At 38.1% G+C, this 15,404-nt stretch overlaps 1 protein-coding gene across 8 annotated transcripts in view; it reads left to right on the top strand.

Moving 5' to 3' along the window:
- AOPEP (aminopeptidase O (putative)) overlaps positions 1 to 15,404 on the top strand; it is a 568,440-nt gene that overhangs the window by 171,319 nt on the left and 381,717 nt on the right. For all 8 annotated transcript variants that reach the window (XR_003570208.1, XM_027874398.1, XM_027874399.1 and 5 more), the window contains one exon: positions 9,987 to 10,235. Coding sequence is in view for 7 of the 8 variants with exons in the window: in XM_027874398.1 (XP_027730199.1) it covers positions 9,987 to 10,235 (249 nt within the window). In the remaining variant the exon portion in view is untranslated. The remainder of the gene's footprint in view (positions 1 to 9,986; positions 10,236 to 15,404) is intronic.

Below are 15,404 nucleotides of genomic sequence, written 5' to 3'. Positions count from 1 at the left end.
GACCCAATTGCCCAAAATGAGGCATGGACACTTAGATAAAATTCCCCCAAAGGCAACAAAAATGATGAAAGTTGAAAAATCTAGATTATGAAAAAGGCTCAATGGTGTTGAAGTTATCGTTGGGGTTTTGGGTTGGTCATTAAGGTTATGTCTTGGGGGTTAGTGAACAGTAAGTTTAATGTGAGTTAACAATATAATTATTGTTTTGATCTTAATCTGCATTAAGAATGTCCAGAAATAGTGAGGTAATACTGCTGTACTTTATCCTGGTCAGACCAGGTCTAGAATATTGTACTCAGTTCTGGGTACTGCATTATAGAAAAGACATTATTAAGTTGGAGATTGTTCAGGGGAGAGCTATTAGAATGGTAAAGAGTCTTTGCATTCATTCATATTAGGATTGTTTGAAGAAACTAGGAATACTTGGCCTGGAGGACAGAAAATTTAGGAAAGACATAGCTATTTTCAAATAAAACTCTACCCAACTTCCCTTTCCAGTTTTATTCATTATTATAACTTTTCTCATGTTCTTTGGTCCAGCCAAATTGGCTTTCTTACTGATCCTCATAAATGACCCTCCATCTTATATCTCCATACCTTATACTGGCTGACATCCATCAGTCAATCAATCAAAAAGTATTTATTGTGTACCTACTTTGTGCTAAACACTAAGGATACAAGTACAAAGAATGTAAAAATCTCTGCTGTCAAGAAGCTTGCATTTTGATGAGGGAGACAAGTATATGTATATATGCAGATATGTATATGTATGTATAGACACATACACACATGCATGTATATTCATATATAGATGTTCTCTTATACATATGTATAATGTGTGTGTGTTAAGAGTTGATTGTAACTTTGGAGAGAGCACTTTCAATTGAGTGATAATGTTGGAAGCCAGTCTGCAGAGGGTTTAGAAGAGAGTACAAGGAAAGGAAGTGGAGGCACCTAGTATGAAGAACTTTTTCAAGGAGATTAGCTGTGAAGGGGAGGAGAAATAAAGAAGGATGGCTAGCAGGGATAGTAGGATCAGGGGAGATTTCTTAAAGGATGTAGGAGACCTGAGCATGTTTGCAGGCAGCAAGCAAGGTGTCATTAGATAGGGAGATATTGAAGATAAGAGAGAAAATGTAGGTGATAATGGGGCCAGCCTGCTGGAGAAGATGGCAGGTAATGGGATCAAGGGTTTATGTAGAGGGATTTTGCCTTGGCAAGGAGAAGGTCTACCTCTTCACCAGAGATCAGAGTAAAGGAGAAGATAGTGGGGAGAGATGTCTGGGTGATAAGAGGTGAGATGGAAAGAGGGAGATCTTGATGAACATCCTCCATTTTTTCAATGAGATGAGATGAGTCAAGAGTGTAGAGAGAAGGGGTGCTATAAGAGGCTTGAGTAGAGATGATATGGATTGGAACAGTTGCTGTGGAGAATGGGATTGCGAATTGATGGGGAGAAGTAGGAGAATTATCTTTTTGGGGGGAGGGGGGGAGGTAATAGGGGTATGCCCAGAGTCACACAGCTAGTGAGTGTTACGTGTCTGCGGCTGGATTTGAACCCAGGTCCTCGTGACTCCAGGGCTGGTGCTCTATCCACTGCGCCACCTAGCTGCCCCAGGAGAATTATCTTGTGGTAGTAAGAGTCCAGGTGAGATTATGTAATATAATTTTGTAGAAGTCTCAGTTTTCAGAAGTTTCATGATTTCTTCCAACTCCATTCAGCAATATGTGAGGAGAAGCAAAGGAGGCAGGTAGTTGGAGTAAAACAAGATTGGGGCTTTGTTCACCAAAGGGTTGAGATAGGAAATAGGAGAGTATAGCCAATGTAGAGGTAATAGCCTGAGAAAGAACTGAGGGATTATAATGACCTTTGGCCCATTTATCCTAAGGCACCATGTGGTCATAATGGCCTAACTCAAACGCTTTTGTAATAGATTTGACCAATTAACATATTAGGACCATAGCCTTATATTCCTTTATCACCTGCTGCATCAACCAATGGTCCTCCTCAAACCAGGAAACACTCTTGCCTTGGTGGGGCTGACTCAGTAAAAGACCCCAGCCATGACTAACCCTCTGACTAAAGGTCAAGAAAAGAGTGGACCAGCCTGGCCATGTTTTGGGTCTTGGAATGACTCACCTCAGTAGCCTAGCATCCCTTGCTTGAGTTCTTCCTGGTCATTTGTGCTGAATAAACCTGCTTTCTCTGCTTGCATCAGGCCCCAGAGCCCTCTACTGAGCACCTCATGGGAATTCCCCTACCCATGCCTGACTCCTGATTCTGCATCCTGATTTCCTACTCCTGTAAGCCCTTGACCAATCATTGGATCAAAGGTCCCTGCAGCCTCACCTATCTCACTTCTTAGGGATTCTTCTTAGGGATTTCAGAGAACAGTGACTGAAAGTGTGAACTCCATGTCCAAAGGGGAGAGACTCTCCTCTTCTTTAATTGATGCCTGAAATGGATCTTGGGGCTTGCTTTGAATATTACGTCCTTCAGTATACTTCCCTCCTGACCTCATATGAAGATCCAATAGTAGCAAGACTAGGGTTGAGGAAATGGAGGTCTCAGTAAGGATGAATACAAAGGAGAGAAGTCATACTGCTTAGGGGAAAATGGAAAGCTAGAAGATTTTGATCAGGAAAAGGAATTTGTGAGTTCATGAATGTGGAAAGTAGAATATCTGTGAGTAATGGCAAGATTCTTTGTGTAGCTGAGGTGGTGAGAAGGAGTAGATAATGGGAATTCAGTAGATTTAGAAACTAGAAAGTTTGGGGGTTTAAGGGTACATCAATATATATATGGGTTTTTTTTTCTTTTTCTTTTCTATTTTTTTTAAAATTTTTAGGTAATTGGGGTTAAGTGACTTGCTCAGGGTCACACAGCTAGTAGGTGTGAAGTGTTTGGTCTGAGGCTGGATTTGAACTCAGGTCCTCCTGACTTCAGGGCCAGTGCTCTATCCCATCAATATATATTTTGAAGTCCATTAGTATGAAGGCAGGAGTTGAGGAGAGGAGAAATATTGTGAACCAGGCATTGAAGAAAGGAGAATTTCTGGGGGTTTATAGAAAAAAGCTACCAAAATATGAATTGGGTGATAAATTTGGATAAGATGAACCCTAAAGGATCAAAGGTTGCTGGGGGATATGGGTAGAGAGTCTGGAAGTGCATTGGGGAGCAAAGAAGTATTATGACTCCTTAATGGTGATCAGTAATTAAGTGACTTAGTTTCTAGCTAACTTTTAATTGATTCTTTTGAGACCTGTTATTGAATATAATTTTTATTGCACTATGGTCAATAAAATATTGGTTTAACATTTTTCCTTTTCTCAATTTGTTTGTGAAGTTTTTGTGCCCTAATATAAACGAGATTAGATAATATAATATTGAGAAAAGTGTTTAACAACAGTACCTGGCACAGAGTAAATGCTGTATAAATTCTTGTTTCATCCCCCACTTTCATACATGGTCAGTTTTTGTAAAGGTACCACACATAGCTTAGAAATATGTATACTTCATTTTTCTTCCTATTCAGTAATCTCCAGAGGTCCATCATATCTAACTTTTCTAAAATTCTATTCTGATCCTTAACTTTTTTCTTATTTTTTTAAAATTATATTTATCTAGGTCTTATGAGAGTAAATTGAGATCCCCATTGTTTATTTTTTATAGTTTTGCTGTCTCTGTTCCCTGTAACTCATTTAACTTTTCCTTTAAATATTTAGATATTATTCTATTTGGTGCATATATGTTTCATTTTAATTCATTGTCTATGGTGCCTTTCTGCAAAATGTATTTTCTCTCTTTATCTCTTTTGATTGTTTTTGCTGTTGCTTTGTCTGAGGTCATGATTGCTAACTCTGACATTTTTACTGTAGTATGATATATTTGCTTCAGTCCATTATTTTGACTCTGTGTTAATCCTCCTGTTTCAAGTGTATTTCTTTTTTTATTTTCAGATTTGAAGTTTCTTTTTTAATTAATTTATTTTTAGTTTTCAACATTCACTTTTATAAGATTTTGAGTTCTAAATTTTCTCCCCCTCCTTCCCTTCCCCCTTCCCCAAAACAGCACGCAATCTGACATAGGCTATACATGTACAATCATATTAAACATGTTTCTACATTAGTTATGTTATAAGGAAGAATTAGAACCGAAGGGAAAAACCACAGGAAAGAAAGAAAAAAGAGAAAATAGTGTGCTTCGATCTGCATTCAGACTCCATGGTCTTTCTTTGGATGTGAGTAGCATTTTCTTTTTTTTTTTTTTTTAAGTTGTGCTAAGCCATCATTTATTTACTCCATAGACATGTATTTTTTTTTCTTTTTTTTTTCTTTTTTTAATATTTTCTTTTTTTTAATAAATTTATTTATTTTTAGTTTTCAACATTTACTTCCACAAAATTTTGGGTTCCAAATTTTCACCCCATCTCACCCCTCCCCCCACCCCAAGATGGTATGCATTCTGAATACCCCTTCCCCTAGTCTACCTTCCCTTCTATTTCTCCCCCCCTTCTCTTATCTCCTTCCCTTTCTATTTTCCTGTAGGGCAGGATAGATTTCTGTACGTGAGTAGCATTTTCGATCTTTAGTCTTTTGGAATTGTCTTAGATCATTGCATTGCTGAGAAGAGCTAAGTTTTTCAAAGTTGGTCATTGCACAGTGTTGCTGTTATTATATATAGTGTTCTCCTGGTTCTGCTTGCTTCACTCAGCATCAATTCATGTAAGTCTTTCCAGGTTTTTCTGAAGTCCACCTGCTCATTATTTTCATGACTGGAATTATCTATTTATATCATCCAAGTCAGGTATTAGACTAAGATCTTCTGTCCAAAAATTTCTCAAAGGAATACATATCCTCAGGAAGGTCCTGTCTGCTGGGGAGGCAGGTGGCAAGGTACCCAGGCCGCAGGCCTCCCAGCCTGGTGACCCTACCCCCTCAAGCATGTTTCTTGTAAATAACATATTGCTGGATTGTGGTTTCTAATGCATTCTGCTATCATCTTTCATTTTATGGGCAAGTTCATCCTATTGACATCCACAGAAATGGGAAATTGTGTATTTCCCTCCTCTTCTTTTACAGTTTCCCTTCTCTTTGTTTCCTACCTCCTCTTTATAAAGAAGAGGGTGATGAGAGAGGAGTGCGCTCAGCACTGGTGCTCTAGGCTTGATGAAGTCTGTTTTTGGACTAATCTCTTCCTTTATCTGCACTCTGTGGCAGGTGAAAGATGAAATGACCGAGGAAACAAAAGGTTTAAGCTTCCAGGCATTTCAATTTATTAAGCAGTTCATGCCAATTTCCCCCAAAATTGGGTCCAGTAAGTCTGTCTCAGCTTTGGCACTAGACTCCCGAGTATAGGGGAGACAGACTTTTATACATTGAAAACAATTAATAAAATGAGGCCAGTTAATTAAAAGGAAACATTATATTAGGTAATCTTATTTCTAATTGGAGGAAAGATCATGGGCTTTCCAAGTTAGAAGGGGGAGAATGAACAGGTGCAATTCCTTGAATTGAGAAAAAAGAGGTGTTTCACTCCCTGCAAGTATCTGCATTCGAAGGAATATGAAAACAATAACTGATTGACCAGTATGGATCCAGTTTTCAGATAAAACAAGTGGTTTGCTTGAGATATATAATTGTGAAATAATTCCTTTCATCAGTCTTTGGATCTGACTGGGTTTCTGTTCAGTATAACCTAGGTCCTTAGATAAGGGTCTCTAAGCAGCAGGTAGAGGTGGTCCAGTTTCCGTATGCAGGATTACAATTAAACAATACAATAAGGTTTTCTGACAATTCCCATAATTGAATAATGTTTTCTCACAAGACAGAAGACCCTTAATTGGACAGAAAGGGAACTGAACTAGCTTCAGAATTGAGTCACAAGATGGAATCAGTATGGTTCACTCAATTTCCACCACCACTTGTTGCTCCAATCTCCTCAATTCCCTGTTTCCCCTTATTTCCTCTTCTGCCTTCTTCCCTTTCCCTACTGTTTCCTTGTTGAATGAAATATATTTTGGCTTCCAACTGTGTGTATTCTTTCTACCTTTGACCAGTTCAGATGAGAGTGAGGTTCATGTGTTACCTACTCCCCTGCTTCTTCTTCCTTGTTTTTGTAGTCTTTTATTTGCATACCTTCTATTTGCATAAAATAACTACTTCTTCCTTTACCTTTCCCCCTTAGTGTTTTCCTTTTCCTCTCCCTTTCCTTTTAAAACCATTCCCAGGCCAACTGTCCTATTATACTCCCTCTATTGACCACTGATGATAGTAGGGTTCTGAGAAGACACATGTATCATCTCCTCATATTAGAATGTAAACGGTCCATCCTTTTTTAGTCATTTATGATTGTTTGCTCATATTTACGTTTTATGTTTCTTTTGACTCCTGAGTTTACATTTCATAGTTTTTATACAGCTATGGTCTTTTCATCAGGAATGCTTGAAAATTTGTTTCATTAAAAGTTCACTTAGGAACATGTAGAATTATACTCTGTTTTACTGGGTACGTTATTCTTGGCTGTAAACCTATATCTTTTGCCTTCTGGAATATAGTATTCCATACTCTCCATTTCTTTATGGTGGTGGCTGTCCCACAGCAGGCAGGAGCTGGAGGGATGTATGGGAGCCTGGTCAGAAGGAGAGGTGCTTCCACTGTGCTGGAGCAGGCCTTGGGGGCAGGAGGTGCATGTGATGTTTCACTCTATGTATCTTGGGTTACTTCACAATTCATACCTTAAACTTTGGGATTCATAGGCACAGCCACTATCTAAGTATCTTGTAGTGTGGCAATCTGGCTTCTTCCTCCGCCATTCTGCTGTACCTGCTCTTTGTTACTGCTTCCTAAAACCATTGGATCTGGCTCTTCTCACTCCTCATCCTAATCTTTTTGTAGTATTTTACAGTTTTGAACTTACATTCCATTCCTATATTCTCTTGGTTCTCTGGACACTGCTATCTTCTGGTTCTCTTCCTACCAATTAATTTTCCTTTTCAGTCCCATTTGCTAATTCTTGTCCTTCTCCCTCTCTGCCCCGCGTCTCCCCAGTATAGATGTCTCTAATTCTCCACCTGCAGCTTTCTTCTCTCTCCATTCTTTCCTTTAGAGCAGAGGTGTCAAGCATACCAACACTCCCCAGTGTGACTAACCCAGATTAAAATGTAATTGAAAAACATCTAACAAAGTAAATAAAAGTATAATAGAACATAGATAATGTTATATGTGGTTTTCTAAATCAATATGTGAGGCTGCTGAAAGATGAAATGACTGAGGAAACAAAGGTTCAAGTTTCTGAGCATATTGATTTATTTAGCAATGCGTGCCAATTGCCCCCACAATTGGGTCCAGTAGCCTTCCTCAGCTTTGGCACTAGACCCTGAATATGGGGGGAGGTAGATTTTTATACTTTAAAAACAAGTAATCAATAAAACCAATTAGCCAGAATACAAAATTTAGGTAATCTGATTTCTAATCGGAGAAAAGATTAGGGACTTTCTAAATTGGAAGGGGGAGAGTGAATGGGTGCAATTCCCTGAATTCAGAAAAGAGGTATCCCACTTCCTGCAAGTGTCTGCTTTCAGTCAAAGGAACATGGAAATAATAACTGATTGATCAGTATGGGACCAGTTTTCAGATAAAACAAATGGGTTCCTTGAGATGTGTGATTGTGAGAAAATTCGTTGCATCAGTCTTCGGATCTGACTGGTTTCTGTTCAGCATAACTGAGGTCCGTAGTTAAGAGTCTCTAAGTAGCAGGTAGAGGTGATCCAGTTTCCCAGTCATGTAGAACTAGGTTCAAACAGTGCAATAAAGTTTTCTTACAATTCCCACCATTGAGTAAAAGTGTTCTCACAAGACACAAGTTGGAGTAGACTCTTAATTGAATATAAAAGGAACTGAGCTGGATCCAGAATTGAGTCAAGATGGAGTCAATGTGGTTCACTCAGTTACCTCAGTTCCCTCATATGCTGCCACGGAGATCCTTATGGATCCTTAGTGGTCAATTGCTATTTGAGTTTGGTACCTCTACTTTAGAGATTTCATATACTTCTGTGGTTTCATTTATTACCTACATGTAGAGCACTGCCAAAGCTATACCTTTAGTCAAGAACTCCAGTTCTAATTTTCCCACCACCTACTAGATATTCCTACCTGGATTTCCTGGTTGCATCTCACAATCAGTATGTCTAAAGGATCTTCCTTTCAAAATTTCAAAATCTGTTCATCTTTCCTGGTGATAGTGATCAGTCAGTTGAACAGCAAGTATTTATCAAGTGCCTACTCTACTCCGGGCACTATATTGGATCCTGGGGGTACAAATACAACAGATAAAGCAATCTAGGGATAGAGACTAGACCTTTGCTTTTACTAGTAAAGGAACTATGAGAGGATGAAATTCCCTTCCCCAATGTAGGTAGGTCAGCACCTTTAGAGCATTGAAAAGTTAAATGACTTTCTCCATATCACACAGCTGATTTATATTTGAAATGGGACTTGGTGTCAGGTCTTCCCAGCTGTAAGGCCAGTTCTGTATCCATCATACCAGGCTGCTTCTTACATTCCTCTTACCTCACCTGTTCTTATGATGACATCATTTTATCAGTCATACAAAACTTAAAGCTTCATCCTTTCCTCTTCCTTCTGTCAGCTCTCCATATCTGTCATTTGCTAATTCCTGTGAATTCTACTTCTACGTCTTTCACTTCCATCCCTCCCTTTCCATTTCATCACCCTAGTTCAGGTACTCATCTTTTTAAAATAAGTTTTGTTGTTGTCTTATGTCACAATTACCAAGCATTTATTAAGGGTTTACTGTGTGCCAGGCCCTGACCTGATCACTGAGGATAAAAAGAAAGGATAGATAGATAGACAAAATAAGTAGGGATATACAAGACATATAACTTGAGAATGTGTGTGTCTGTGTCACCCTTAGTACTTTCCCCAAGAAGTAACTTATAACTTAGCCCTTGTGCTTGAGTTAGATTTCAGTATTCATATTTGCATTCTCCCCTGCTCTTATCCCAGATGAAAGTTTTATGCACCACCATGCTTTGTTTCCTAAGAGTATAACATGACCAGGGCAGGAAGCTGATTGTTCTTTACCACTTGATTTCAGTGACAGGTGAGGCTTATTTATATAACTGATATATGAATCTCCTGAGAGATAGACTTGGGTGGATAAAAGGCATTTCATAAATGCAAGGCTCGTTGTAGCTCAGCTGAAAACAACTGGTGGCAGTCAGATGGTACAGGTTGAACCCTGATCTGTTTCTTTAAAGTGTTTATATTGTCAAGCCTTTATTATAAGTTGATTGAAAATGACTGTCAGAAGTGGCTCTCATGTTCCTTCTTTAATAGAAACACCATTTAGTGGCTTTTGTAAAGAGCATGCAGGTTTCTTTTCAGTAAAAAGTCTTGTGTTCGTTTGAAAAAGACCATACCTGCATTAATTTGGTTAAGTGTTACAAATGGCTTCTAAGTCTTTTATTCCAGGAAATTTCAGAGTGGCATCTTTAGTTTACTCTCTACTGTCCCTTTTTCTTTTCTTTTGGGCCACATATTATACATTATTTCTGAGAAAATCTTCCCATAATGGGAGTTTTAAGTACATTACTGAAGACAGAATTTGTTCCTGCCTTTTTGTTTTTTCCTTTGAATTCATTTTGAGTCTTAGGATCCCTCCCCCCACCCCCATTTATTATCAACAAGATATTGCGACTTTTCACTTAGCTTGGATTGAAGTAACCAAATCAATTCCACTCAAGCACATCAATAATGTTGATACCTGTTTTTTTTTTTTAACCATTGTCTTGACATTAAAAAAAGCAAGACTACAAATGAGATGTTTTCTCTGGAAGCCCATCTGTACTATTGCCTCTTAGGGACTGTGTTTGTTTGTCTACAGATGTTACTTTCTTCCAACACAAGTACTAACATCATCATCAGATTTTCCACAAAATGTATGTATTTTATGTCCCACCCAGGTATGCCAGTTGGGTGTGTGGTCATATGGAGTACCCCTGCCATTTCCAGAATCCTGATGCTGCTTCTCAAGCAATTATTCCTTATCGGGTGTTTGCGCCAGAGTGTCTCCAACATTGCTGTGAAGAGAACCTGCTTCAGCTGATTCCTCAGTGCCTCTCAGCAGCACATTCAACCCTGGGAACTCATCCTTTCTCCAGGCTTGATGTGCTAATTGTCCCTGCCAATTTTGCAAGTCTGGGGATGGCCAGGTAACTTACCTTTTTTTTTTTAAATTTGGTTTGTGCATCTATGTTCCGTGTAATTCTTCTACTTAAACTATTTTCATCAGTGCAGGAATCACCAGACCCTCTTTCACATGATGGAATTAGGTACTTCTTGGGATAGTGTTCATATAGACTTAGTCACCAATTGCTCTTGTATTTTTAGGCCCGGGAAAAGATCAATGGTTGGGTGATGGTGGAGTCAGTCTGGACTTCAAAATGCAAAAAAGCACACACAGCTGCTAAGATTTTAGAATACATTGTGTCTCACAGAGATTTATTCTGGGTTATACTAAGCCTATGATTAAGGTTAGTTTAGGTGGTTAGAACATGATGCTAATGAGACCAAGGTCGTGGCTTTAAGCTCTGTGTATATTATTTAGATTTACTTTGTTCTATGGTCATACCCCTAACCCTGACCAGCTGTCTCTTAAATTCTTGCCATTGTTCTTGAGGACAACTATTTCAGAGTGCCCTATTTTTGAGAGAATGTAAGATGGATTAATCTAAATTTATCATCACTACTGGGAAAACAGCTCAAAATACATGCCTTACTAATGGTGATTCAGTAACATCATCTTTGTATATGAAAGACAGCATTATGACACAGAAAACCATACCAACTAAACTTTGACTAAATTTGTTTACATCTAAGTCCATTTAGTAACACCAGTTTCCATTCAGTGGTTGCTGGTTGCGTGACACTCAGCAAATTGGTATTTTAGCAAGGGTTTTTATTTTATGTGGTTAGGCATCTGTTTGCAGATCATAAGTCATTAATGGGGCATATGCTTTATTAAGGCTATGAAAAGTAAGCTCATCAAAACATGTGACTTTATATTTTTCTCCATTACTCAAAGGAAGGGTTCCTTCTTGATGCCAATTAATTTCCATGCCCCTGTGCATCTGTCATTGGCTGTATTTTGCCTGAAAATTATACAGATTCTCAGCAAAAACCATGAGTGTTAAAGAACTAACCAGAATGTTTACCTTTGAGGTTTATTAGATACTTATGCTTTTTTAAAACTTGGGTTTGAAAACTTAAACTTTGAAAAGTTTTGGGAAAGTGGACTTTTTAATCCTTTATTTGCTGAAATAATTAATATGTAAAAAGCTGAAATAATGTACTTTGGTCATGTACATCTCATAATTGACCTACATAACTAGATTAGGAATTTGGCTTTATTGTAATGAGAAAATGTTCATTGATAATTATTCTCCTCCTCATCTCCTTCTAATTTGAATTAAGGAAATGTTGAAAATGGAGATCTCCTGATTAAATATCTCCCATTTTTACATTTTTGTAGACAACTTTGTCTGCCTATTTTATCTTTTTTGACACTTGTGATAGTTACAATGGCTCTCAACACACCTAGTAACAGTGTTTCAAATCTGACTTTAGAAAATTGAAGGAAGGGCATTAAAAAAAAGAAAAAGAAAACAGATTGACTTATTCTATGTATATCCTTCTTACTAAAGCAATTAAAGACAGAATTTGTTGACCTTTAGGCCATGGTGCAGAGCTTTTCTCTTCAGATTAATATGGCTAAACAGGTAGGCCATATGTTTGCTGCTTTTTTTTTTAAGGTGTTTTCAGTGATTTAATGCTAAACTGTGTATTTTTAAAGTGTGCCTGTGTATCCTGAGGGCAGATGGTATGGGTGACAAATGCCAAAAATGTCATGATAATAATAACTTTGGATAAAAGCAGCCTTGTTACAGCTAAGAAAGAAAACAATTTTAAGGATTTGTGGTAGAGCCCCAAATGTCCTGCCTTGTTTTTCTTTTTAGGCTATGGAAATTAACTTCATTCTCATCTTGATGTTTTTCTGGACTTATTTGACAGTCACTATATTTGAGTTAGATAGTGGTAATTGTGTTGTTTTCTGTTGGAAGTTACAGGGAACACTTGATTTTTCTTGCTTCTGACTTTTTGAGTTAGTTCCTCTTGTTTGTCTTGGATTTTTCAGGACTTGTGCACCTCAGTCCACAGACAGCCAAAAGGAATTGTGACTGACCCTGCTGCTGGGGGCCAGTTATTTTTTTCTGTTTGCCATGAAAGATGCTATTGTACAGGAAGGGTTGAAGAATAAAGAGCCTTTACCATGTATAGAAGTAAAACAGAGGAAACCCCAGAATTAAGATTATCACAAAGACCTTAGGTTGTTCTCTTGAACTTCCTCTTCAACTGTTTATTGTGATATTCCTGAGGCAGCAAAGAATGTTTTTTGGCACATGAAACAACTTGTCTCAGAGTTTCTGTTATATATAAACATGTATGTAATATTATAAATTGTTTGCTTTTGTATTTTTTTGTTGTTGTCGCTTATTCATAGTAAATGTGATTTTCAAACTCCTTTTTGGTAAGCTGAATGAACATTCCCATGTGAACTAAAGAGGGTAAATTATTAACAGTCTTTCAAGAGTTTTGCTTTTCTTGGATGTTATCTTCAGTGATTTCACTGTATTTTAAATATAAATATCAGAGTTTGTTAGCATAAGTGTGAAACTTTTAATGAATCTATTCTTGACTTGGTCTTGATTTTTTTTAAGATAGGGAAAAAAAACCTTTCATCTACAACCTGAATAAAAAACAATGTCAACGTCAGTTAATAAGACAGCAAATACTGTCATAAACAATCCTGCAAAGTTTTTGAATTTTTAAAACATTGATAGCAAATTGAACAAATGTATGCATTATACTTAAAAAGTTGCTTTTATTGTTTCTTAGTTAATAGTCACCGGCCTATTGACTCCTCTTCTTTTTCTGTTTCACTCTTCGAGGGAAGAAAATGTTTTGCCCTGCCTTGATTCTAAGCAAAATTTAGTCTTCTATAGCCTGAATTTCCACGTTGGTTCAAACATGTTTATTTACTAGGTAGCAGGTTTTTAAAAACTTTAAACCAGGTGTATTTAGACTTGATAGAACTAAAGTTTCTTAGATCCAGGTATGCATGGAGAAATAAGGACATTTTAGAACTAAACATATAAAGTGGTCTCTGGAGTTTTGAACAACTACATTCAGTACGGTATCATTAATATTACAAAATGCTCATTTGATCTCACAGACTGATTATCTTTGTTCAATTCTATTTTATCCTTACTTATATGAGAGAAGCAGTATGATGTAATGGAAATATCACTAGATTTAGATTTTAGTACCATATTCCTCACTTGTTCACCTCATGACTTCAACCTCTATGGGCTTCACTTTTCTGTCAAATGTAAATAAAAGTTCCAGGGTATTTCACAGGGCTCTTGTAAATGTCAGCTGAGAAAAGGTATGCAAAGCACTCTATTATCACAAAGTACTAAACAACAATAGTGATAATACCTAGCATTTATATAGTGCTTTAAAGTGTACAAAATACTTTACCTGTGATACCTCATTAAATATAAATATAAGGGAGGATTTTTGAGCTGGAAAGAACCTGGAAAGAGATCATCTTGTGCCATGGTTTTACAGATGAGTAAACTGACACCCAGAGATTTCATAGGATCATTGGCCTAGAGCTGGAGGGGACCTCGGGGGCTCTCTTGTCTAGCCTTTCATTTTACAGATAAGGAAACTGAGGTCTCAAGTGGTGAGGTGACTTGCTTAATATTGCAGAAGTAGAAAGTAGAAGACCTAGGATGTGAATGTTGGTCTTTCCATTCCTAATCCAGTGAACTTTTTACTATATGAACCATGCTACATCTAATAATAGAAATAAGGAATTTCTAACTTAGCTTGAATTGAATAAATGGGTGAATGAAATGCATGTATTAAGCACTTACCATGTTCCAAGTGCTGTTCTAAATGATGAGGATTCAAATAGAAAAAGGAAGACAGTCCCCGTTCTTGAGGACCTCACCCTCTGATTAGGGGAACACAATACAGTGTTCTGCTGCAAGTTGGATGGAAGGGCCTAGAAGTCTGAGATCCAGTGATGGCATAGATGCAAGACCCAGGAACCCCATGGATGGATTGGCATGTCAGACAAGAGCCCACTAGGGACCAGAGAACTTTAGGACATGGTTACAGGACAGATGATGGCTCTCCATCTTACTGGAATGATTATAGTTGATGACTCTCAGCTCATCCAAGCTGTCTCAGAGAAGCATCCATGTCTTCTCTATAGAACTGTGGGACTGAAAGGCATCAACCTATCATCATTAAGAAGTGTGAATGGGTCCCAGGGACCACACAGAACAGGGATTCTGCATTTCTGACCTCGATGTAGAGATGGGAAGGTCAGTGTCCAACCAGGAGGAGGAGGGGGGAAAAGGTCATTGGTAGGAAGGTTGGGGGAGAATGGCTTTGCTGGTAGCTGTTCACATCAGTGCCTCTGTGGGATCTGGGTTTTTAGGGTCAGTGGAGTGGTGAAAGGAAGAAGGAAGGACTCCTCTGCCGGCATTTATTCCTGGTCAGCTGCCTTGGTTGGGATCTTGAAAAGAATACATGAAAAGGATTCATCAGTCTTACATTGTATGTGGAAATAGGTATAACGTTAATGGGATAATAGGCTACAACTCGATTTATAATTATTGCCTTAAAAATTAATACCTCAACCTTACCTCTGCGTTTATTTATAATAAATGCTTTGCTTCACTATTTGTCTTTCAACAGCTCTTATCTGTCACCTTGTATAAATAGGTTTGTGCAGCTGCCTAATTAACTATGGATTCATCCAGACAAGTTCTTTTTGCTCTTTCATTCCTGGCCTAAGCATCCTTCCAAGAGAGATTTACTACAAGCATGGTCTTGTGTGAAGAACACCAAATCCGGAGCCATGGCCTCCACTGTTCTGCCACCCAGCTGCACACAGGCCTTGGCCATGTCAGGCTGTTGAACTGTGACCTTTGATGGTAGTAGAGGGGATGCTGACCAGGTAGCAGTGGTGACAATTCAATGACTTGCAAGTCAGATCTTCCTCATGACCTAACAGCCCTGTTCTTTGTCTTTCAGCACTACCCACTGAGGTTTCCCTGGCATTCTTAAGTTGTTAGCTTCTTCATTGGACTTGCTAATGGTAGTAAAGGCTTCCATGAATTACAGGGACAAGAAGGTACCTGCAAATCCCTTAAACCCTAAAAAGCAAACTTTAAAGCACAACCACTTAACTTAAATCCACGTGTATATCTGTGATCCACTATGTACATAGACAGCTATGTTAG

Source organism: Vombatus ursinus, unplaced genomic scaffold (genome assembly GCF_900497805.2).
Source record: "Vombatus ursinus unplaced genomic scaffold, bare-nosed wombat genome assembly UNPS02014807.1, whole genome shotgun sequence".
NCBI lineage: Eukaryota > Metazoa > Chordata > Mammalia > Diprotodontia > Vombatidae > Vombatus > Vombatus ursinus.
This window is presented reverse-complemented; position numbering and strand designations above follow the sequence as displayed.